Source organism: Neopsephotus bourkii, unplaced genomic scaffold (genome assembly GCF_033783945.1).
Source record: "Neopsephotus bourkii isolate Nb327-2 ecotype Australia unplaced genomic scaffold, CSIRO-AGI_Nbou_v1 NB_1272, whole genome shotgun sequence".
Classification (NCBI taxonomy): Eukaryota; Metazoa; Chordata; class Aves; order Psittaciformes; family Psittacidae; genus Neopsephotus; species Neopsephotus bourkii.
Window position 1 is genome coordinate 388,188 of NW_026901757.1, and position 25,568 is coordinate 413,755.

The 25,568-nt window shown below is 36.6% G+C and overlaps 1 protein-coding gene across 5 annotated transcripts in view; it reads right to left on the bottom strand.

Moving 5' to 3' along the window:
* The window catches only part of FTO (FTO alpha-ketoglutarate dependent dioxygenase), a 244,781-nt gene that overhangs the window by 125,205 nt on the left and 94,008 nt on the right, over window positions 1-25,568 (bottom strand). For 3 of the 5 annotated variants that reach the window (XM_061365078.1, XM_061365079.1, XM_061365075.1), the window contains one exon: window positions 7,192-7,316. The exons of 1 other annotated variant lie outside the window; for it this stretch is intronic. In XM_061365078.1, coding sequence (XP_061221062.1) covers window positions 7,192-7,316 — 125 coding nt within the window. Of the gene's footprint in view, window positions 1-4,749; window positions 5,299-7,191; window positions 7,317-25,568 lie in introns of those variants that run through there. One more of the 5 variants, XM_061365076.1, reaches the window with a different exon arrangement.

The window sequence follows — 25,568 nt, forward strand, 5'->3', positions numbered from 1 at the left end:
TGTATTTCATCACCAATCCCTGGAGCCATCAAGTTCTATATACGTGGAAAAACTTTAATAACATAAGGCTGACAGCATTTAAGTCTTCAGTCATGAACTTATGTAAGCATCTGCTCACTCATGCCATGACATGATAAGCACACCACTTGGCTAGGTAAACCCTTTATGTTACCCTCTACTTTTCCTGTATTGGTAATGTATACAGACTATTTAACATGGATCCTCCAAATTAAATTTATTCAATTCGGCTTTGTGACAGATAAAGCTGTGACAATAATGCTACTAACAACATGTTTCGATAAGGCTTCTACTATTTTACAGAATAGAGAACTCTATCTTTAGAGTTGCTTAATTTTGAATGTCTACTTTTAGACAGAGTTTTAATGCATACTAAGTTTGCAAGTGGTTTTATGGATATGTTACATACTGTAACATTACCACATTCTGCTGAAGGCCAAGGAAAGTATGGATTGGTAATGCAGAACAAAGAAACCTCAGTGGATAGAACAAAATGAATCTATGATAATTTTTCATTCTCTGGACCAGTCACTTTATCCCTAATTTATAACACCAGGTCTTTAGCTAATGTGGGCAGCTGCAGAGCACTGTGCACCACACTGAATTCTCCAGGCTTTTCTCTTTTCCCTTGCCTCTGGCAGACACCATTCTCTCTTACAGGGATGATGACAGCTGATGTCAATGATACTTTGTGGTCCAGCTGTCTGATGATGTGGCTAACACTTTGTCTACACAGATTATAGATTTGTTACCTCCGTGATCTATTCCATTTCCAGTATCCTGCAGCCTGGAAATGAAACGATCTCCATTTCCAGCATTCAGATCTCCCAGTGGTGGTGAGCAAATCATTGTCAAACCACTGGAAAAACAACACTAACTATCTTTCTTGTACTGCAATCATGAAAGCTTACATAAATAAGGAAATGTCACCCATGCTGACTTTAGAAGCACGTCCAGGTGAAATAAGTAAAAAAAAAAAAAAATCCCATCCAAAACAAAACATCAAATGCACGCTGATAGAGCAGGAAAATCCTTCATCACTTTTTGTTTTGGAAACCTTAATTGCACTATAAACAAGGACTAAATTTGTGTCAGTTGTCAGATTTGGAACTGTCATTGAATCACCTTTTGAAAAATCCATCTGACATAACAAGAAGAAAAGCATGAAATCAAAACAGGGAAGTGCCAAAGGACTTTGATTCAGTAGTTATTCAGGTATGGGATGACACATCCCTTTATGGTTTTCAGAAATGGAGCATTAAAACTAAATTAAAATGGTAAAGGAAACCCTCAGAGTAAACAATCCCTGTGAAGTGCCTTAATGAAGAGTCTGACACACACAGAAGCCTCACACAGAGCTGAAGTTCTGCAACTTTGACAAGACTGCCCTATAATATTACTTAAGTTCGTACACCAAATAACGTATTTTGCACCATATTTGCTGTGTGTATAGTGACATCACAAGGTAAGAAACAGCATTTTCTGTAAGTAGTCACAGTTTGTAAACATAAAGTCTTTTCAAGGCTAATGGGTCAAGAGAGTTTCAAAGGAAAGAATAGTGGTGGTTAAACAGCAGCATTTAATCAAGCAGTATTTCCATTGTTCCACAAAGTACTTGTACCTATTGATCCCAAGCTTGGCTGCTCAAAGGCTCCTCCAGACAAGAAGCACAGGTGAAAGACAGAGGCAGAAACCAGAAAGGGTCAGGGAAAGCAAAAGAAGCCTGGGAATAAGCAACTGGAGAAAAGTCAAAGGTCAACCAAGGCAGCTGATGTCTAAGCATAACTACAGCAGGAGACCTGACAACTTCATTGAAGTCGCAGTGTTTTCTCCATTCATTTGAAAGCTGCAAGGTTGGTTTTCCGTCTGCCTCAAAATATCTTCCTTATTAACATACAGTACTCAGCATTGACATCCAAGTCACACTGTACATTTCCTTTCTAAAACACTGGTTTAGGTTACATACTGGGTGGTGAACAGTTTAATTTTCTTCTTTTAAAGAGCATATGCATGCACACATACAAAACAGGAATATCAAAGAATATGAATATAATTTTCTTTTCTTTCAGTTACAAGTTCCAAAGTGATAAATCAAAATTTTTATCTGTGCCTGTTGCTAACATTGTGCACCTAATCTAGCTGACATACATGTTGTCCAGAGAGGACAACTGTTAGAGAAAGTGAATTGGAGATGTCGCAGGTGTGTGTACTGAGATTCTTAATAATTTCAGAAACATGGACACTGGAATCCTCAACATGAAAAAAACTCTTGTCATTCCAATGTTACATAAACTAACCATAACAGTTGTGTGTATCTCATTTAACATGCACACGCTTTATGATTTCACTGTCATATTCTTTGTTGTTCTTACTATAAATCTGAACAGCATTCACAGTATAAAACTGAGATTAGGACTCAATTGTCACACTATGTACATACAATTTAAATTCCTACATAAATATCCACATAACCCAGATCTCACTGCTGAGCAGTAAGACTATCTCAGTAGTAAGACAAACATTCAGTGTAGCTAGAAAAAATACACACCTTTACATTGCCCTCTCATAATTGTGAGATCTAAGAAGGGGTTTGACAAAGGCAAAGAATGCTAAGGAATTATACCTCAAGTTTGATGTAAAACCTGAAACTTATATGATTTCTCATGAGTAAGAGGTTTATTCCTGAAGTGTGCAAAAGTGGAAAAATATAACAATTCCAAAAATACACAGTGACTTGATTAACAAAAAGTTATGGGTTGTGGATGACCTCACAAAAAATATTTTTTTCATTGTGTTCTTTCAATGAAGCAAGGTCTTATGCTATTGATTGTTAAAAGATATAATCAATTAATACTTTTCTGCTGTTTATCTCGTGAACCAGATGAGTTTTGTGTTTACTTTGGTCCAAATTATTTATTGAATGCTTATTCTCTTTTCACGATGTCAATTTGTCATTACATGGTGACTTGGAGAAAACTTAAGTACCACAACTATGAAAATACAACAATCATAAATAATTTTATCTTTCCTATCAAACTTTCCTATTTATTATGCCTATCTTTTCAAGGCCAGGTTGGACAGAGCCTTGGTTGACATCGTTTAGTGTGAGGTGTCCCTGCCCACTGCAGGGGGGCTGGAACTTGATGATCTTAAGATCCTTTCCAACCGTAACTATTCTATGATTCTATGATTCTATCCCCAACACTTCACATTTTCCATTACCTGTCCTAATTTCCTCTACGAGATATGGTTCAATTCCATTCAGGGAAATAGTGAAATGGACATCAGAGTCTGCATCATAATAAAGCCATTTTGGAAGAATAAGATTTATGCATGAAAAGAGACTTATTTTAATAATAATTTGAATAACCTTTTTTTCCTTGCAGTTAACCATTTCAATGCAGTTAAACATTATCTTTTTATGTTAATCTATTGTTGATTTATTGAGGACAAATTAGTTTGGTAGCAAATGTATTTATATGAAAAGCATTTCAAGAAACTATTAGCAATTAAGTGCAAATATTAAATAGAATACAACTATAACATGATACAAGTTCTATAAGGAGAAATTGAACAACAGTTCAGTTCTCCTGGGCATTTACTGAATAGGAAAAGTGCAACATTCCCTCTTGAAATTCAGGCACTCTTTGGTCAAACTCTTCCTTTCTGATACAACATTTTTTCTGGTTCCAGTTAAAAAGTAAAATAAAAAATGTCAATAGTATCATCAATGGGATAAAAATATTAAGGCTTTTTTGGAAAATTAATCAGGTGCAGATATTGAACTGTACTTTTTCATCCTTTGTTTCACTTTTCAAATGATAATTTCTTCCACAGCCACCATTAAATCTTGATCTATTCCAGCTCTCTGTATGGGTCATTGATTCTAGATGTACCATGGTTATTTTTAAATGTTTTCCTTTTGTAGAGAAAAGGGGGCTGTCTAGAGCCAGATGGGTAACTTCACACTTCATTTATCAAATCCAATGCATCAGACTCCACCCTCTCTTTCCCACTATTGCTGTTAAATTTCCATATAATTTGGTAACAATTTTCATTATCATACAGTGACCCTAAAAAGACTATACAGGCTTGCATGGTTCATCCAAAATTCACAGCTGTTCCCTTTATCCTCTATTTGTTACAGTAGAATCTAAGGTTCCCCTTACTTTATAAGCTGCACAGTGACCTTCTATAAGCAGAGGTCAATAAGGGGTCAGTTCAAAGGGCTAGAGCAGCTCTTTAACAGCTATAATAACCTGTCCATCAGGCACTATCGTGCAGTATAAACAAATCTGGGGCTTCAGAGACTCTGGACCATTTCTGTTAACACTTAGAAGACATTCACTGAGTCCTACCTGAGCAGTATTTTGGATCACTACCACTCAACAACAGAACAACTTGAACCCATACAAGATCTGCTCAGGTACTTAAAATACTGATGACACCTTTTAGTCAAAAGCATATGAAATTTTGAGCCATAACACTAAGTGCACTATCATGTGTTTTGGGCTACAAAGCTGGAATAAAAACTGAAAGAGTAATTTCAGTTTATTAATATGCATAGACAGTGATAAGGCTTAAAGCAAATAATGCAAGGACATACTATATCCCAGTAGACACATACCGAAACAGGTCATATGCCTTTCTCTGAGAAAGGGTATCTTTCTAAAAGTTTAATCATTCATTTTGTAACAGTTCCCAGCACGTTTTGTTTTTTTTTTTTTTGTTTTTTTTTTATGTAAGGTGTCAATGAAGCAAATAAAACCCATGGAGGAACAGAATGCTTACGTAACTCTGCAAAGACCAAGAGCCCAGTAAAGTTTTGGCAGCTGCCCTCCCTTCATTGACCTGAATTTCTTGAAGTTGTACTGTTCATAATGTGCTCTCTAATGCACAATGTAAAGTAATTAGAGTCATCTGTATTTAACTTCCTGATGAAAAAAAATCTATTATCTAATCTAGCTGATCCCCTGATAGCCCATTGAAAGTAAAATACTGTAACCTATTGCCTGCCCTTTGACAAGTGCTAATTATTTCCTGTCCAAGCACATTTTTCTCATGTAATTCCAAAGTACACAATAGGCTGATCTCTAAACCATGGGCAGCCCTGCTAGTACCACAGCGGACGTTTTATAACTTTCACCACTGTATGCCCGATGGCTGCCACAGTCAGTGCTTCATTCCAGACATCTAGCTGAAGCTTTGATGAGGTAAAGTGAGGTGTATGGTAACAGTCTGTTTATGCACATCATATGGATGAGATTCTCAGATAGGTCACTGGAATGGGAAACATCAAATGGAAAGAAAAGGATTATGGATATTTAATACTCAAAGGACACTTTCTTTCAGAACTTTCAAGGCAGAATGTTCTGAAATTTTATTTCAGGTGTTTAGTTTTAAAAAGGCCTGCACTTCATCTGCTTGTGCCTCTCCCCACCCCCAACACAAGAACTTCAGCATTTCTCTGTCAAAGACTAGACTATGTCTACAACACCAGCCTCTGATTACATTGTGAAGAGCAAGCAGAGGCCAGAAGTACCATAATACTCATTGCTTTTAAATGAGTCCAGATTGCCACAATTCCTGATGACTTTGTATATTGGGAATTATTGTTAAACTAAACAAACACTAAAAGGATATTCCACTCATTAGGATTGTTCAGCCTTTTCTTATCTCTAGGAAGCTTTCTATTCACGTTCACAACAGAGATGTATGTGGCCCACAGAAAAGCCTTACATGGTTTTCTGTTTCCAGTGTAGCTGAACCATTTGCATTATTTAGTAGGCATGGTGATAGAAGGCAAAAATACCCCACAAAAACCTCTTAAATTCCTCAAAAAGGAACAAACAAAAGCCACATGATAATACCAACAATATTGTAGACCCTCCTTACTAAACTCTTTTGTATTCTGAGATCTTAATGGATTAGTATGCAAAGAAAGATTCAATACTCACAAGAATGGAAACTTACAAAACACAGCCTGTAATTTGTATAATAATTGCTACTACGTAATAATGTTTAATTTTTATCTAAAGCTTCTCAACTGTTTCAAGTCCACTCACTGTAATTAGTGGGAACAGCAAAGCCACTCAACTGTCAGATCCCATATCGACAATTCACTTTTCAAACTCAATCTTGCAGAACTTTCAGGATCTTTCCAGTATTATACACTAACAAAACACAGAACTCCCTTAACTGGAATCTTTAGTGCAGGTGAAAAAATATCATGCCAATGAACTGCTAATTTTGATTAACATAACCTATTAAAGATACTATTGATGAAAAACTGTGTTGAATTGTAAGCACAGGACATCTCATTTTAAAGGAAAATTGTAAATTTGGTAGAAATATTTCAGACTGTTACAAATTTTATGTATCACAAATAAGAAAAAATAAAATATTATTTAATGATTATAAATATATAGCTTTTAGAAACAGGTGTGAAAAAAGGTGACATCAACTCATTTAGCAGCTAAAACAAGGACACAAAGTAGCACATGGTGGAAATTCTCCTTTTTGAATTCATGTACTTCCGAATGAATTACAAGTATGACATATCTGTAGTTTCTGAAATGCATTAATCTGACTACATTTTAGTAACAAACCTTTTCAAATAAAAACTTCAACAACTTTTTCAAATTGTTAACAATACCATCTGATTTACCATGGCAATGAGTTCAATTTAAGAACTCCAGTATAATAAAACAGTTACATGACACAAAGTCTAGAAATTTATGCCAGTCTTGCCCAAAACAACCCACTAAACACTGGTTGGACAGGACCAGAAAATGCGACGATTGCGAAGAAAGCAGGTAAGAAGGGTAGCTATTAGCATGGCATGCCAGGAAAGAGTGCTGCTCATGTTGTAAGCAATGTGAGGAAATGTTTAGGGTGGTATCAATCCTCCAATATCAGTATCAAGCTATTATCAGTAGACTGCACTCTATAAGCGCAGTAAGGGAACATTCTACCCCATCAAGCAACTCTGAAATCAGAAGCAAAAAAATTGACTATTCCATTCAAGTAAAAATATTATTTGACCAGTAAAAATTTACATTTTTCTTTTAAACATCAACTTGCCCCCACTCTTATAAAGGGGATTTATAACAGTGGGTTTCATATACTTGTTTTCAATTTTAATTATCTTACCATTTTTCAAAGATTTCTCACCTTGCTGTCCACTCCTTACGCAGCCTTTGTCGCTCTGTAAGAATTAGCAAGAAACACCTGATTGTTTTATTCCTTTGTTCCTCAATTCGTTCTTCTTTTCGAAATTCAGAGAGGACCAGGCTTGTCTTAAAGGGAAAAAAACACATAAAAATTATAACCTAGAAATAGGAAACAATGTGTAAAATTAATAAAAAGCCCATAAGAAAATTAGGACAGTAAATCAATAGCTTTTTTAATTACCGTTCCACTGCTGACAGATCAATACAGTAAATGATGGTTAGAAATGGCCACCATATATTTGGTATTTAATCAATATACATGGCACATAAGGTAAACCTTAAAATCTCATTGCCTTAAGTAACACAACAAGACATTGTGCATTTTATCACTCATTTTCTTGAGATAATTGTTTTCTTTTCTAAACACTTTCTTGTATCGAATTATATCAAGAAATGTTTCCCTCAATATTCATTTGAGGACTTGCCCCCTCCCATTTGATCCTTCTAAAGAAGAAAATATCTGTCTGTAGTGTGTCTTCTGAGAGGAATTTCTGATGATTTCCTCATGTTCTCTTTATCACTAAACATTTTAAGTAAACAAGTAGTAAGTCTTAACCTGTTAGTTCATTTATAGAATAAATTATAAATTGCTAAAATGCATATATACACACATGGAATGGATAAGTCATCTGTGGAGTAGGATAATGGAAACTCTGCCTGGCCTCCCAAATGTTGTGTTAACAGTTAATGATGTAACGAAACTGCAGATCTTGTCATCTTTCATCCACCCAGAAAACTAACTCCAACTCCCTCACTCTATCTTTGCCTTTAACTAGCAATTCACTCACCAGTTCTTCCCCTACGCTTCCCCGTGTCTGCCAGCTCAGGAAAGAATGGCACATGCTGATTATTAACACATATGTCAACCAGTACACATGTGCTGACTTGATGTGCAGCAGTCCAACCATAACAGAGATCTACTGTCAATGCTGCAGTGTTTTCCTTCAGTGAAGATACTGTATTTGCCATTCTCACCTTAACCAGCCACTGATGGTCAATTATTGCTGCTATTCTCACCTTCAGTCTCATGTTCTGCAAACATATGAAAGTGTCTAAACGCTTTTGGGAAGGATGACTGAATGGACAGAATGCTTGCATGTATCTTTTTTTTTTTTTCTCCACAGAAAAGGAGGCAACAAAAATAATGTTTATAACCTGAGCAGTTGTAGAAGTGAGTTTGAAAACACAACTCAGACACCACCAAAAGCTGCAATTCCTGCTCCCAGCATGGCCTCCTGTGAGAACAATATAACAAAGACATGGCATACTGCCTTCTCCTCAACACCACACCCACATCATATTCTTTCCTGCCCAAACATACACCCACTAAGATTTTTCTGAGAATTCTGTCAGATAAAGGATTGTTATTATCTTCAGTCTGTGAAAACAGGAAGATCTATCCTTGGCCTGACTGGCTGTTTTTTTTCCCCATAAGAAACAATATTATGCAGATTATGCAGCTTCTTAAACTATGTAAAGTAGTGGTAACATTGCCCCTGTCATGATGGTTCCAAGAGACAAGCATGACAGGGGTTATAGAAACAGAAAATAATATTATTACACCAGCATCAGATGATAAAGAGCAAAGAAGCGTCTTCTTCTCCGATTCCCAGCTCTATCAGTTGGCCTACCAAAATGCATTACCCTGTCAAATGAGACTTACACATCAAAAAGAACATTTTCTTGTAAAAACCCCAAAATGTTCAAAACTCTGTCTTTACGGATCACATTCTTGACCCTGCTTTGACATTACAAAGCAAACAAAAAGCCAGAGAGCATTTTCAGATAAGGATTCTCTGACATGGATTTCCCTTGTGCTGACCTACATCATCTTTTCCACAAGCTCTAATATCCGCCAACTTCAACAATCCTGATTCCACCCTCACTTCCAGCACTCAATTCTAGCAGCTGCACAGTTTAAAGCAGGATTTGATACAGTACTTCAGCAAATAAGAACATGCTTATATGAGATGAAGAGATGTACTTTATTTCATTGATGCAAATGAATACTCCTTGTTGTTCAGAATAAATATACCTATTAGGGCCTTAACTTTTATATTTAACATGTGCAATACTTGACACAGCACTATAAGTAAAGTTTATCTCTCTATTATAAGATGAACAGACTGTAGCCATATCGCTAGGTTACAGCACACCAAGATTTCCCTCTCAGAATCCTTGGATGGGATAGGGAAATCCACTGCTGATGGTGTATAAGTCAGCTTTTCTCCAAGTCGGCTGAAAAGAGCTAAGTTCAATGATGCTCTGCCTCACAAAGCTGAAAGTAGTTACTTGCAGGCCACAAACATCAAGATTGCCTAAATAAGTGATTCCCAGAGTGCAGAGCATGGAGAACTGATAGTTCCTAAAGAGTTTTCAGTTAAAATCTGATGAAATCATGATGTGATTAGAGTATTATCAATCAGAGAAGATGGGTGACCACTTCTCCAAGTGTTCACAGTCACATAATACTTTTGTATGAATTCTGACGGCTTGGTCAAATTGCAACTTTGGTACAGAGTTCTACTACCTCAAGCCCCCTCCATCTACAAAAACATCATAATTCCGGAAATTGAGCATAAATTATTTTTTACTGAGAGAACAATTATATTGCTCCAACCTTCTGTTAACTGCTTTCTCCTATGTTGTGATGTACTATTAAGCAACATACAACAACAACACAGAGCAATTTAACTGATTTGTTTTCTAAGAGTGCTGAGGGCAGTAAGGTTACCCAGAACGTGAATGCACGGCTCAATATGTAGCTTTTATAGAGGGATTTCTTAATAAATTGCTATTCTTCTCATCTCAATAAAAATCCTAAATTGTAACAAATAAAGCAGAATTTGGGGTAAAATAATATTATAAAAAATGTTTCTTCCAAAGTTTTATTTTCCACGTAACTTGTTTTGGGATTTATTTTTAACAAGAGGATTCAATATATACCTTGGCTGATAAAGGTCAAGGGTTCAAGAAACGCGGTCAAAGATGTTATCAGCTGGGAAAGCCATTTCCTCACATCAACACTGATAAAAATCCATCAGAAACCCAGCCAATACCACCCCTGCTCTAAAGGGCAGGAATGACCTCTTTTGAACATCACTATAGTTGCACATCCCATCAAAGAAAATCTGGTCTTGTGTCTCAATTCTTTTAATGTTTTCTAATGACAGATAATTGTCTGCAGAGGCCCCCTTTGCCCAGCACTGAGTGAGGCTTTCAGATTCTGAACCGGACTCAACACCGACCCAGTGTTTTTGAGCACACTTGGGACTGCAGGACAGTAGAACAAATAAACAGAGTAACTAGCTCTACAGCCTGTCTTATCTCATCCTTGTGTTCACAGAGATTCTTGAGGGTGTAATGTTTACAAATTGCTGAAACTTTCTTTATTCTGCTTCCTGAGCTGGCAAAAACATATCCTGGACAACTTAAGCAATGAGATTATGCAAACTGCTTATCACTTTAGGGAAGCAACTTCTTGCCTCAATGGCCAGCAAGCCTCTTCAGTGTAGTACTGTTAATATTTTCAGCAAATCTTCCCCAATTCTCCTTACATACCTGTTAATGTATTAATGGCATTTTCTTCTAAGGCCCAAGTGGTGTAGTCTTAAAAACAAACACACAACCCACCTCTCAAAAAAGCCCAAAGCTGTATACACGTATATACATATATACACACACCCACACAAATATATACAAATACAGACAGCAGCCAATCCAGCCAATCCAGCCTTCTGTTTAGAAAATAGTATTTAGGAAATTATAACCTTCATCTTTGTCCCAGTCCAGGGGCAGAATTAAATCTAGTGCTTTACTGATGTACCAGGCAACAGCCACGAGAGCATCTTCCCTTTTGTAAGAAAGAAAGGTACTAAGATAAGATTTTAAGAGACCAGTACTATATTCCTGTCATTCCCACTGACCAAATACATCAAGTGACACAAAACTAAGTAGAAACTCAATTATAACCAAGTCTTACCATGCACCCAGGATACACACTCAAGATCCATTTTATGAGTCTTAACAAAACAAACCTACATATTGTAAAAAGATTACAATCATATTTTGTTTTTTTCCTACATATACAGCAGAAGAAACTATGTTTCAACATCTATAGGTCACTATCCTGCTTAACTGCATGTATTCTGGGTGAATACCACAACATGTTTCAAACAAGCAAAACAAAACAAAACAAAACAAAAAAAAGAAACAAAAATCAACCTCTGAACGCCCCAAAACCCACACTGGTAAATTTTTAGTCTTTAAAAACTAGATTTTCCTTCCTTCAATACAGACTCTCAAGGAGCCAGACTTAAGGTTAGAAACACTGTATAGCTGGAGACATGAAGCCTTGTATTCTGTCAGACAAATTAGCCTTCAGTCTGAACTAAAGTGGCACTTGGGACAGTTTGTCTCTTGGTCCCACTTTATTGGGTCAACAAATCAGATTTCTCACTGTGAGTTAAGATTTAATCTACTCACCACCAGTTTAAATAGGATAAGCTTCTGAATCTCTACTAACCACTTCTACTTTAATGCAGCAGTCATCTCTGAATAATCAATAACTAATACAGAAAGGAAAAATATAAAGTGTAAAATCAGTAAGCAGGGCTAAAATTTTAAATGTCATTCAGCGTCTTGTTATTTTTGTTGGTTTATTTTACTTTTAGTGCAAAAAGTATCTTGATGGAATTCTGCAGAACTAGAACACTGTGTCTTTTAGACAGAAAAAAAAAGAACCTGCAATCTATTAAGCCATATTAATTTAACATGTCATAACTTGTGCAATAAAAAAAGCTAGTAATTGCTTACAAACCACTGCTCATTTCTTCTTTACTTTCAAAATTTTCACTTAAAATATGAGCAAATGCACACATTTTCATTGATATGATGGAAGCAGCCAGCATGGTTTAAGTTATCACCCAGTAATTTGGGCACATTAAACCCAATTCTCTGCTTTTTGTTTATTAATCCACTATGCCAGATATCACAGTTTCACTCAGCAACCCTCATGTTTCGGATGATATTGAAAAATGGCTCATGTTTGTCAAAGAAAGTTTAAAAAAAAAAAAAAAGGAAAAGAGGAAAAAAGTGTTGTTTATAGAAGCCAGCTGCTCTGGCTCCGGCGCCAGCAGCTCTTCATCCTGCTATTTTACGTTCACAACCCCCACTGCCCCCACTGGCACAGGTACAACTATATGTTGACTTCAGTGCTTCAGAGAGCACTCAACTGATTCTGTACATGATTAATTGCCAAAGACATGGCTGACCATATGGAACAGAGAAAGCATCAAGTAATTCATACTTCTGTATATGATCATTTGGCCCCTGTTGTTTTAATGTACAGGAAAGAGCTAGTATAGCACAGACCTGGTGTCTTGCCCTTGACAGCCCATTAAGAAATCTCAAAGCACCTAGTTGAAGTTATGCTGTTGGCTTTTCAATAGCAGCCTAATAAAACAGAAGCAAAGCTTTCCAACTAGTCTTAAATCTTTCACATACAGTACATTAACCACTGCTGCTAAAACAACTGGTTTCTTATGATAGGAAATGGGATTTGATTTCTAGCCTCTGCATAGTTACTGAAAGCCTTTTTCTGACCTTTGGAGGGTTTACAAAAATCATTGTTCATTTTTCCTGCCATTTTCCCAGTTTCTTGCCATAGTGATCCTAATAGATTTGTTTAAGGTTCAGTACATTCTACTCTTCCTAGGTTTTATATGTAAACTGTACAATGAACATAGGCTCATGGGATCTGAAAGGAAAGAAATTATTATTAACTGTTTTCTTCCTGAAAGTCAGAGAAGTCACTGCAACATCTAAAACATAATTTACTTTTAAAGAGCCTATAAAGCAAAACAAAAAAATCCTGAAAAGAAGCAATATACTAGTATGTGCTTTCTTTTATCAGACTGGAGACAAATCATCAAATTTCATTTGAGAAGGAAGGTCAATTTATTTTAAAGCTGTGGTATTCTCAAGCATGTCTGACATAGAGCTCACCATAAAGTAAGAGGTGCAGACTTGGAATATATGTCAGTATTCTTAACTGCTTTGTATCAGTTTTATCTACCATTAACATCTTTTCAGTCATAAGCAGTCAAAGAAAAACATTAAAATAATGTTTCCCTGTCAAGGCTCTTAGGATGACAGTGCTAAAAAGTTAATCCCCATCTGTACAGATCTTCTGGCAGCCTTGACATATGTTGGCAAGGATGTATTTGCTGCCACCTTCCATTAGAAAATATTTACATGGAGTTCTCTTGTCTGCGGATTTTCTAGTTGTCTAAATGATCCTCCTGGTCTGAAGGGCCTTACGTGGGAAATCCTAGTCATTGGACATTCATCACGGCTGATTTCCCAGGCTACTGAATGCAGCTAACACTATTTAATACTCCAGCAGAATACACAAATAATCCACAACCCAGCTTAAAACTCCACAACCATTCTGGTTATTGACAGACTTCTTCCAACATTAAAACAGTTTGTCTGAGACAAATATTTATGGCTATCTTTAAGTAAAATATAAAGGAATAGAGAGTTTTATAAATGACACATAATTTTTGTATTTTTGTAGGGTAAAAGTTTCCGGTGTGAAATCATTGACACAAAGATGATATATTCTCCTTGCCATTATATTCAATGGCGCACATCTAAACTAAGCATGTACATAACCCAATTAGAGCAGAATGCTCAAAGTTAGACATATGCTTAAGCTCTGCAGACAAGTCTACATTCATTAAAATGTAGAGAGCCCTGCCTCTCTTTGAGGTATTCACTGCTGACAACAAAAGATGAATACCTGACTTGATAGATGAGAAGTTCGACCTAGAAAAACCTACAGGGAGTAGATCACTTAGAATTTTCCAAAGCAGCTTTAGGTCTTGTCTATGCTAGAAAGTTGTATCACCTAACTATACCTGTGGAGCTAACTAAGTACATTTTCTAGCTGTGTGAGTTTAAAGGTCATAAAACAAACTAGACAGAGCTTACTTTGGAAATAACCACTACATTTATGCCTGTATAAGTGTATTTATATTAGAGTCTTCAGCCATATAATTAGGAAAAAGGAATCCAAGCAAATAACGATCAAGTAGGTTTTGGCTACTCTGGCATGCCAAAATTTCCAGGGAGAAAAAGAAAATAATCTGTTTTCTGGATGATTCAATGCAGTTGTGATAGGTCTCAAATATTTTCAATACTTGGTTAAAAGGACAAAAAAAATAGATTAACATTTCCAAAATACTTGTGCTGCACTAACTGGTTTGCCAGTGTTCTAAAGGTGAAGCATAACCCATCTTATCCAGAAAGAGCAACCAAACCACTCAAGATATTTGGAATAAGACTGGCTTAGCATCTTCAGATATAAGGGTGAGTGAAAGGTTACCCTTTAGCCACATTCTCCCAGAGCATGGCCCCTCCACCTCTGAATCGTCAATAGCACAAAGACTGTAGCAGACCTACCATGCATAGTGGATTATATGAAGTGTAAAACATCGTGGGGAAAAAGCTTTTGAAAGAAGTCAGGAAAAAGAAATCACGCTTGCAAGAAGATACAGCTGACAGCCTAGTCCCTAACAAGTGAATATGTTTGAAAACATTGTGAATGCAAGAAAAGAACACGCCTTTTGTTTCGAAACCTACAGTGTGTCTTTACCCCAACTGTTGCCTGCATGGCTGAACATATGTTTTCTGAACAAGAATTGAAGCAGAAAGTGTTCTTTGTTATAATTCACTCCTTTGTATACACCTCCCTTTTCCCATTTTGGTCACATGCAAACAGTAGTTACGCCCAACACTTAAGTTCTGAAGGACTGCACAGCAGTGCATGCTTCAGTGATTATTTACTATTGTTGGAATCAGTTGAGCTAAGACGCAATACAAGACTCACTTCACTAATGTGCACTCCGGACAGCTTACATTTTGCAACATTGAGTCACGCCAAGCAAAACCTGCACGCATTCCCTTAACCAGCAGCCAGAATTTTCTGCATCTACAGTTAGGTGCAGTTCTAATACGCAATGAAGAATTGCATAACAAATGACCTTACATGCTTAAAAGAACTCAAACTGTACCTTGGAACTTTCTTAGAATATCACCTAGTTTTCTTAGCATATCATCAGCTCCTATGAATAATCGGGGAGTGTGGTGGGGGAAGGGCAGGGACGAGAGGAAAAAATGATGGGCTTCAAAGCCAGAAGGAGGTCATACCATCTCATAAACACTGAAATGAACTCTAGTTTAAATTAAATACTCATATAATTTTATTCATTCTAACGAAATAATTCTACGTGCAAACAAGGCTTTCCTTTAACTCATCCAGGTAATACTGAAGCCCTAATACAATAATCTGCATACAAACTCCTATTAAAATATTTACAGATGCAAACTTGGACCAAAATCTCCAAACTAGACACCCAGTCCTTGCAGCACTCAAAATACAAAGCGGAATCACTAAAATTAATATTTCTGGTCACAGGAAAAATTATGTTTACACACCCCCAAACTGTGAAGAAACATGGAAAACAGTGTAGATTCTTAACTCATTACTACATCTTTATTTGCAACTATCTTTTACTATTTAATTACCTGTCATATTACTGATTTCCTTGAACAGCACATCTTAGTATTTGTATTTAGTACGGAAAAGCCTAGAACCCCAGTATTTTCCTCCCATCCCTGAAGCCACTCCCTTTTGCCTTGTAGCCACTTACTGCCTTAGCCACAACACTTTCTAGAAGAATGTCTAGTGGAAATATGCTTGTGCAAAAATTTGGGACATATTCCCAACATCATTAGTCTCACTGAAATAATTTAAACCACAGAATGCCACGTTACAGAATGGGTTAAACACTGCAGAATGAAGAAGCAGCAAGCCACAATCAAATGAAATAGCAAGCCACATGTCCAGAAGTGCCTGTGGGCATGCTTTGTCCAAGGCACATGCCACAACAGAATAGCAATTTAGTACATATGCAAGATAACCACATACAGTTGAATCATATCTTCAAATGACATAAGGGTTTCGATAATCCCTTTATCACCCTCACAGCACTAAATAAATGCACCGGGTCTGTGGACACCCCTGTGAGAATGGGACTCTCACCATGTTGTTTCAAAAGTGAATTCTTGTCACATTTGGTTCAAGTAACAGCTTCATTACCTCTAATGATACCATGACCACCATTGCTAAGATTTAATATTCAGGATCGTGTAAGGGCAGTAGTAACATTAGCTGGCATGGTGAAAGGGACACAAAAAGAATTTAGAGAACGCTCCTGGGAAGAGCATAGGAAATAAAACCAAAACAGAACCTGATATACTATATGTATGTAATGTATGGGGAATACGACATTATCAAGCAGAATGGAGGATGCTACCACTCACTGCTAGATGCTGATCATGGCAGCAGCATTTGGAAACATACCTTTTTGCAAGCTATGATCCTTGTTTCTCAACTCAAAACAAGGCAATCTGGTATCAGTGCCTTGTCTTCCTCCACTTTATAATACATAACTATATTTTTTATGTAAAAACATGTGCTAGGCGTGTCATATACAGCCTATGCAAATGGTGATGACCTGCCATTGAGGATGTGCAGTGTAAAATGTATAAACAAATACAATATACTAGCAAATTTAAAAAATGGGGGACTTTTATATATTTAGGTATAGTACTTACAGTAAATATAGATTCCTCCTGGGAAGGCAGGCAACTACATATTTTTAATTCTATTTCATTCAAAGCATGTTTAGGAACAAAGTTTTGCACATCATCTCAATTTATTAGAGCACAAAGCTACATAATCCTCTGATGTATATATGCCACCTGTATATGAATACTGATTTTCCATTATGAGTGATAAAGGGGAATGTATGTGTATATATATGTATATATTTAGGCAACATGCATCTTAAAGGCAAAAGATAATTACAAAATTAATTCAGCAGTCCAGCTACCTCTACAGTGCTAAATAAGGCAATGCTTCACTAATATGTCAACCTACATACATGTCAACAAATTAATATATCAACTTACCAACCTGCAGACTCAAAAGAAACCTACATTTTTTTTCACAGAATAACAAAACCCAACACCCTTTTCCTAAATTAAAGAAAATTAAAACCAAAGTAAACTCTGCCTATCTTATACGGGCATGACCACATATGCTTTATACAAATAGACACAGACCAGTGTACAACACAGACTGTACACCTGCACTTATGGGTTTTGTCACACCCTGCTCAATTGCAGGATGCCATCAGGGAGACAGAGCACGAATTCATGGTACCTTCAGGCAGACCTCCACCCCTTCTGAGGGCAGGACACTTTCCACAGAGGTTCTCATTCTTTCAAGACACTTTGTTGCCTACCTCCATCTATTAATGCAAAATACAGCCAGTTAATGATTATTCTATTTTGATGGAGTTGTCTTCCAGTAAGAGACTATGCTACATGCTCCGCTTCCTGGATTTAGATTTGGATTCTGCCCATGCTTTCCTGTCATCAGAGATCCCTAACGTTATGGCCATATAGGCATGACAAATAACAATGTGTTAATAGTCCATGCTATCAAAGTACCACTTTTCTTCCATTAATATTCCCTGATATCCCATATGCTTGTTTTCACTTTATTTTGATTTTCGGGAAGGATTTTTGCTTTTCCACACTTAGGAAAGGAGCAATAAAACTCTCAGTAATTAGTTTGTCTCCTCAGTAGAAAGAAAATCAAAGGTTCATTTTTCATCTTTAAAAAGAAGATAACCAACTAATTAACCCAACAGTTAAAAAGTAAACATAAAGAAAGATCATGGAGGTAGCTCTGGACTTCCTGTCACTGTGCATTAAAAAAAAAAACAACAAACAAAAACTTCCAGAAATATTTTTAATTGGAATCTAATTGAGTTCTAAATGTTGACAGTTTGTCATATGCATTTTCCATGAACATTCAGTATTTTAGATGAATACTTGAGAAAGAATTTTAAGCTTAAAAGGCCAACTATTTGAAAACTTCACTATATCAAAAATCATTACATAGAACAGTTTCACTAATGACACAACATTCAATCAGGGAAAAGAAACTTTCATCATGTGATTCACTTGCCTAACAGAAAACAAACAGCATGATCAACAGATCACTGTGAATACATGCATGTTAATCACTCTCTGAAACAAAAGTAATGTGCTGAAGATTCTAGCAGTTTAACAAATATGACATTTGAATGATGTGCTCACAAACTATGACAAAACAGCAGAAAACACTGTTACTCTGGGACACAACAATGCATTCTGTTACATTATACCATGACACTTACAGCTCCTGGCTTACCAGTCACTAACGTTTCCTTCTATAGGCGTGTGAAATAAGATATGGGTTCTCAAGTTCAGCTGCAAAGTCCAACTTCAGAGAGAGGTCAAAGGTGGCTGACTAATCACCTCTGCACTCTTCGAGAAGGATCACTTAGTCCATTGGTAAAAGTTAAAGCAATGTCAACGATGTATTAACACAAACTGGTGAAGCATCCTTTAACAGATAGACACTGAGTACATGCCACAGTGATGATGTTCTCCATTTACCCAAAAAAGCTTTTGCATCTCCTGGGTTGCTGCAGAAATGAAAAACAGGCATTTGTGGAGGAGGGTTTGACCCATGTTCTCTCATAGAAAAACTTCTACCCTTAAAGATACAACACAACGAACTATACTAGAGCTCTGAATCTCCTTTTAATGTTACTATCTACTTTACATCCTGCTCTAACACAACACTATAGGGCAAATTACACTTCACAGTGTTCAGAGTCTACACGTAAGAGATACAGTCTATGACAATAATCATCCAAACTACTAATGTGGGATATGTATCTTCTTAAAGAGGAAAACGTAATGTAACAAAAAAAAAACAAAAACTTTTCTCTCTTCAGCATCTGGATCCTGGAGTTTGTAGTGGTATGGTTTTTCTTCCTTGTTTTTAAACACTTATTTAAGATATTTTAATGCAATATTTTTAAACATATCAAATCAATTTTTAGGGATAACTATATGCATTTAGGAAAAGGAAGCTAATACATTTTCATTTAGGATATGGACTGCCTTTTAACACTGTGAGATTATTTTTCCATATTCATCAATAACTGTCAAGAAGACTGTATGATGGCAGGCATTTGCTTTACTACTTATTTACCATCTTAAATGCTACGTATCTATTTGCTCTGTTTCACAAAAGCATTTCTTAAATGTTTATTAACACAGAGAGCTACTCTAATATCAAACTATCATTATGTTCTTGAGTGTCAGATAATCTTTCAAGGTTGGCAGAGATCATCCTGTTCAAGATTCTATAACCAGTCAAAACAGTTATTCTAATACTGAACAGGTCACTAGCTATAGTAAGTTGCTCTATGTGTAATACCTACGAAAAAGAAAGCAGAGAGTTTATAGACTAATTGTAAGAAAATTAAAACCAAAGACAAAATCTCTCTGTCCAAAGCCTAAGAGCATAACAGTTACTATGAGAAAAAAAATAGTATTTTGATGATAACTTGTGAAAACATGCTGTCACAACATTTTGGTTTTAAAATACAGCAACCGAGTATTATGAATTTAAGCTCACACTAAAGAGTTTTCACCTCAATAAATTCCCTATTTTTGTTGAACCAGTTTGAAAACCAAAGTACTATTCTCAATAAGCTACAGTTTGCCGTATTCAGAACAGTGTATGTACTATTGTTTCATCTTCTGTAGAGAATACTTTCCCTTCCCTTGTTCACCCAGTGCTGGTAAATTCAGTACAAGCACAGAAACTTGCATACAACCTTTTGGGATCAAATTCATCACACTGAATGAATCACAGCCATGTGTATATACTCTTTTCATGCGCTGGCACAAATCTATATACATCAAACCCAGGCACAAACCAAATTATGTTCATGGTCCAAAATTATAACCAAATATTAAAAAAAAAAAAAAGGCAAACAACCTGGATATCCCCAAAAAGGGCTCGATTTTTGATGCAGCGCAGCACTTGCTTAAGTGCATGACTTTTTTTGCCTACAAAAACAACTTCAGCTGCCAGCCACAGATTACATTCAGCACTGGGTTTGGAATTGCCCAAAATCTTGGGACTTAGGGCCAATTTATAGACTCAAAACCAAAATATCTCTTGAGATTTCAGCAGTATTTTTCCTTCATTTATCAATGACTACATGTAGAAATGCATGATTTAAAACTCCTGAAACTAAAAAAAAAAACTGTAATTCATTAATTTTTAAATTAATTAAAGTTCTGAGCGTACTATTTGATATTTTTAGAAAGCCTGAATTTTGAACCTCTACATCAACACACAAACAGCAACTGGTAGATTGCTATGTAAAGTGTTTTGGGTGGAAAAGAGAAGTTCCAGCTTTGTTTACTACTTTTAGGTTATCAGTAAAGGAGAGAGGAAAGCTTCTTCATTTTGCATTATTTGAGGTGAATCCATTTGCATGGTTTAAAAAGAAAAAAGAAAAACAAAAAAAAAAGAAAAAAAAGAAGTATCACAGGTCAAAAGAACAAAATGACACACAAAAATCCATTGCCAAACTGGCTGTCGGTTGGATGCACAAGAGTAATGCTAAACAACTGTGGTATGGAGACAAAATATGCTTTCTTTAGGACACTTTTTCAATAAGTTATTTCAGCCTTGTGAGCAGCCTTGCCTTGCTCCCACCCCTCGCACATTAATGAAAACAAAGGGGGCCCATTTACATTGTAACCCTGCAGTGGGGTTAAGCATGCGACCTTAAAGTATGGTGTGCTTGTGCTCCGTGGAAAGGTTCTTGACAATATAAACAAGAATTACTGCTGTTAAGAGAAAGGGAAGACAATTAAAAACAATCTCGGATGCATGTTGTACAGCTGTTCAAGTTTCAGCCACGTCTGACCCCTAAAGATGCTATGTGTTTTACTTTAGAAGCTTAAGCCGTTTAAGTTTCACTAAAATAATCCGTCAACAGAAACAGAATTTGTATGACAAACATGAGTCTTTAAATGAGCAACACAATGAAAATTGTGTATTTCTGGCAAAACACATCATCGCTGCGGTTAAAAGACGTTGTGGTCTGCACATCTTCTTCCAATACTTCAGTTTACTAACAGCTAAGCAAAAAGGAAATTCTTTATGAAGAATGCTATGAAAAGCTGTGGAGAAAACAAAATTGTTCTTGAAATAAAAGAGACTTCAACAGGTCAAATCACATAATGAAATCTGTTTGACAGATCTTCGTGCCCAGGCAAAAAAACCTGGGTGACTTCAGCAAAACTCTGCAGGCGCAGTGTCCCAATATAGATCAAATTGCAGGACCAAGCAGCCACAACATTTTTTTAAGCTTAATTTTGGATACCATTGATTCCAAATGCAATACAGACAGACTGCAATTATGGTTAGTATTTGCTTTATACATGCCTACAAATTTTCTAATAACTAAGAAAATACTTAGATTTCTAAGAGAAAATGATAGAATGAGCTTCTTTCCATCAGCCACTACAGCTAACTGTCCTAATATTGTCCTTAAAAAACAGGGTTAGAGAAGAAAAACTTTTGAGAAAATAACAAACGTCTTGGCTGAGTTTCTCAAAACCACAATTTTCCTGCCTGTTTGATCTTTGTACAGTCAGCATAAGCCACTGAAACTCCTCCACAAATGAAAGGCATTCATAGGAAGCCATCAGAAAGCATTGCTCTTCCTCTGGGACCCAGGACAATAAAAGAAAAGTTTGTGTCTGCCACGTGGGCCTACGATTCAGCTTAAATGAACAAACCATTACAATATCCTTCTGCTTTGTGAAAGCGATACTTCCTAGTTTTTTGGAGAAAGGAAGTCATATATAAACAGAACAAAGGGAAGAGGCAACACAAGTAGAGCCTCTCATAATAAATATTACAGTGAAAGTTTTGCTCATCAAACCAAGATTAAAAACATATTTTAATCTCCCAAGTTTTATGCCTTTGATGTATGTCAAAGAGGAAAGCTTATATACGTTGTAAGATTTACAGCATTTCTGGTGGGAATAGCTTCGTATTTCAGCTTTTTTTCCTGTTTCTGAAATTGAGAATATATTGGGTTGATTCTGCCCCTTAATCTGTGTCATATTGAGCACCTCTTTACACAACAGGACTTAGGCTGTCTTTTGGTCATTTTTTTCCCACGAATAGGCTAGTGTTCCACTGAGCAAAGCACTGAAAAATCATTATAGTGGTGTAATGGTGATCTCTGTTAACTATGAAATACTTCTTAAAATGCCAGGTTTCCTAGACCACAGTAAGGTTCAAACATTTGCACTAAACTCCATGGCAAAGTGAACCACTAAATTGTATTTCTTTGTGGTGATAAAATTAGTAGAAGGTTATATAGCTTCTGCTGGAAGAGCAGTAATTTATTACCTGTAATTTCACCACTACATGCCCACAACAACCTGATATAACACACAAAGCATTAATCTGCAGAATTACAAGACACACAGCATAACACTTGCACGTTGGGGCTCTCTTTATAATATCTTCTGTTAAATTCTGCATGATTTTTGTGCCCTCCCAAACAACCTTGCTATGCAGCTTTTCTTCTTCTCTCTTGATATAGCACCCATTGCTATGACAGAACGACCTGCCCTTACTATAACGTTATCTTGCTGTAAAACAGCTGCTCATTTCCACCACCTTAGGTGAAAGCAAAACTAAATACACTAATGGTCCCCTGCAACACTGTGAGGCAAACCAGCTGAAAGTTTCAATGTAAGAACAATGAAAGAGAGCGGGTAAGCATGCTCCCTCAGTTTTTGCATGTTGCACAAGACACTTGCTTTGGTCTCACAACCAACCATTAACTTTGGGGGACATCATCAGAGCAGGAAATTTTCAAGTATAGCTTCGCAAACAATTCAGAACAACAAAAGTGAAAGATGCTAGAATTGGCATCCTGTTACAGTGAAGCTAGCTACTGAATATATTGGCAGACTAAGTTCAAGAATTTTTAAAAAAGATCTGTTAATTTCATACAAATATGAAGCTAATATAAAACAGTTACAAGTGAAGAAAACTCTGGCCAGTAGATAGGGGTGTAGTTTAGAAAGTGGGAAGATGGAAGCAGCTGAGGAGGCGACAAAAGTCTTTTCACAGCTGTAGCAGCCCCTATAGAGCTGATAAGGGCTCTCCTTTCTATCATTTCAAAGGCACATGGACCACATAGCTGTCTTCCAGAACCCAAATCCTTTCAACGTCTGGTATTTAAGTACTTTCAATCAGTCCATTTGACTCCAGAGATACATAAAAGAGAGATGTGGAAAGCTGTTCAGAGATGGTAACTTGCAGATAAAAAGGAAAAAAGAAGAGGCAGAGATTTCAGGACAGCAGTAACATAATCATAGCATACTGTTCTTCTTAAAGTAAGAGAAATGGTGTAAAAGAAGAAAGAGTTATAGTACCAGAAAATGAATACAGATTTCAATGTAGGTACAGTCAGGAAAATAATATTCTAGAGCTAGTAGAAAAACAACAATAAAATTATAATCATAACTGCCAAAACTGGAATGACACTAAAGAAACTTCAAGGAGCCTGACAGGGAAGACAGGTGTCTTGTCAGTAAATACTGTGCCAGAAGAAGGTTCAGGCACAACTTCTTAAGTCATTTGCCAAAAGCAAATAGCAAGCAAATGAAAGTGTGAGGAATAATAGGATTCTTGTCTCCTACTCTCCATTTCCCTTTATGTTGCCATATGGTATCCATATCTGTGAGGATAAGCGGTACTTTGTACCCTGGTGTTTCAGTTTTCATGACACTTTACAAGTCTCATTGCTCATTTCACCGCTTTCCACTAGCTACTCCTTAATGACACCCAGCCATTGCTTCCTTTGCTTTCCCATAAAAACAACATACTCAGGAAATAATGAATGTATATTTGTCTCTTTCAAGTAACTGCAGCTCCTTTTTAACCATTTACTTTGCAATAAAATCTTTTAAGAGAGCTTTTTTTTTTTCTCCACAAAAAAAAAGTCTACACATTTTAAACAATTACAATATACAGATCTTTTTTAAATATAAAATAATTCCATAGCCTTCTCTCTGAGCTACAACCTACATTAATTCCTCCACCTTAGGGGTGCAGAGCATGGGGTGAGGGTGAAAATGGCAACAGATGCAACAACTGAGCACTCCATAGCTCATTTGGACTCTTCAGAACAAACAGAAACATCCAGTGAGTGGTATAGCTCCCGATGAAGACTATCAAATTACTTCAAATACTGAATTGCTACAAAGCTTACTTCACTAGATAGAGTTACTTAAGAAGTTGCCGTGGAAACAAGAAAGAATTGTTCCAGAGAGACGTAGTGCAAGCTTATTAACAATAGCACACTCAAGCACTCCAAGCCCTGACGGAAGGAGCCACGTGAAAAGGCAGAGTCATTCAGTGTCTGACGAGCACAAACAGTGGGCTCAAACCAGTTGTCAAGAGTGAGAGGGTTTGGTGGAGATGAAGGTAGAGCCTGAGGAGATCCTAGAAGGGAAAATGAATCCTCCAGAACTACAACACCCGGGAATGTACCTCAGGACAAAAACAAAAAGCGATGAACATAACTCGAAGGTTTACCTTTTGGCAGGGCAGCCTCTCTCTGCTTGTTCTTTCTCAGTGCAAAACTGTTACATGGTCAGTATGAGAAAATTCTGTCGTTTTCTGAAGCAGGTATCAATCCTTAAGTTTAAAGGAGACAGTTCTCATTTGAAGACATTTTAAAGGAGGATAATGTAATGCTTAATATAGCTAAAACCTCTGTAGAGAGAACACTTTTCATAATAAATTAGGAGAAACTAAATTTGTGGGAAAGTGGAAATCCTCTCCACCAGCCTCAGATTTTCAAGGAATTTTAAAGCCTATTCCATACACAAACCATTGGAACTCTCTGGAAACTATCCTAAGGGGTACATTTTCCCTGTGTTTAGAGAAGTGTTTGCAATGTGCTCTATAATACTACCTATAAATGATATTCTGAATTTTTCATTGTTAAACGATAAATACCAAGAACATATAAAAAAAACAAAGCTGGACTTCCCTCCCCACCCCACCCCCCTTTTTTGGGGGGGGAGGGGGGGATACAATAAAATTAATATAGCAAAAGGAAAAGATTCAACACTGTTCATAAGAATTCATTCGCCCAGGGAATTTTTTCATCTGTCCTCTCCTTTACTTACCTAGACAGAAAATAGATTTTGCTGGCTATGTTTAATTTCCACAGCTGTCACTGTGATCTAAAACATTTATATTGAGCAATCACATTTATCCTCAGG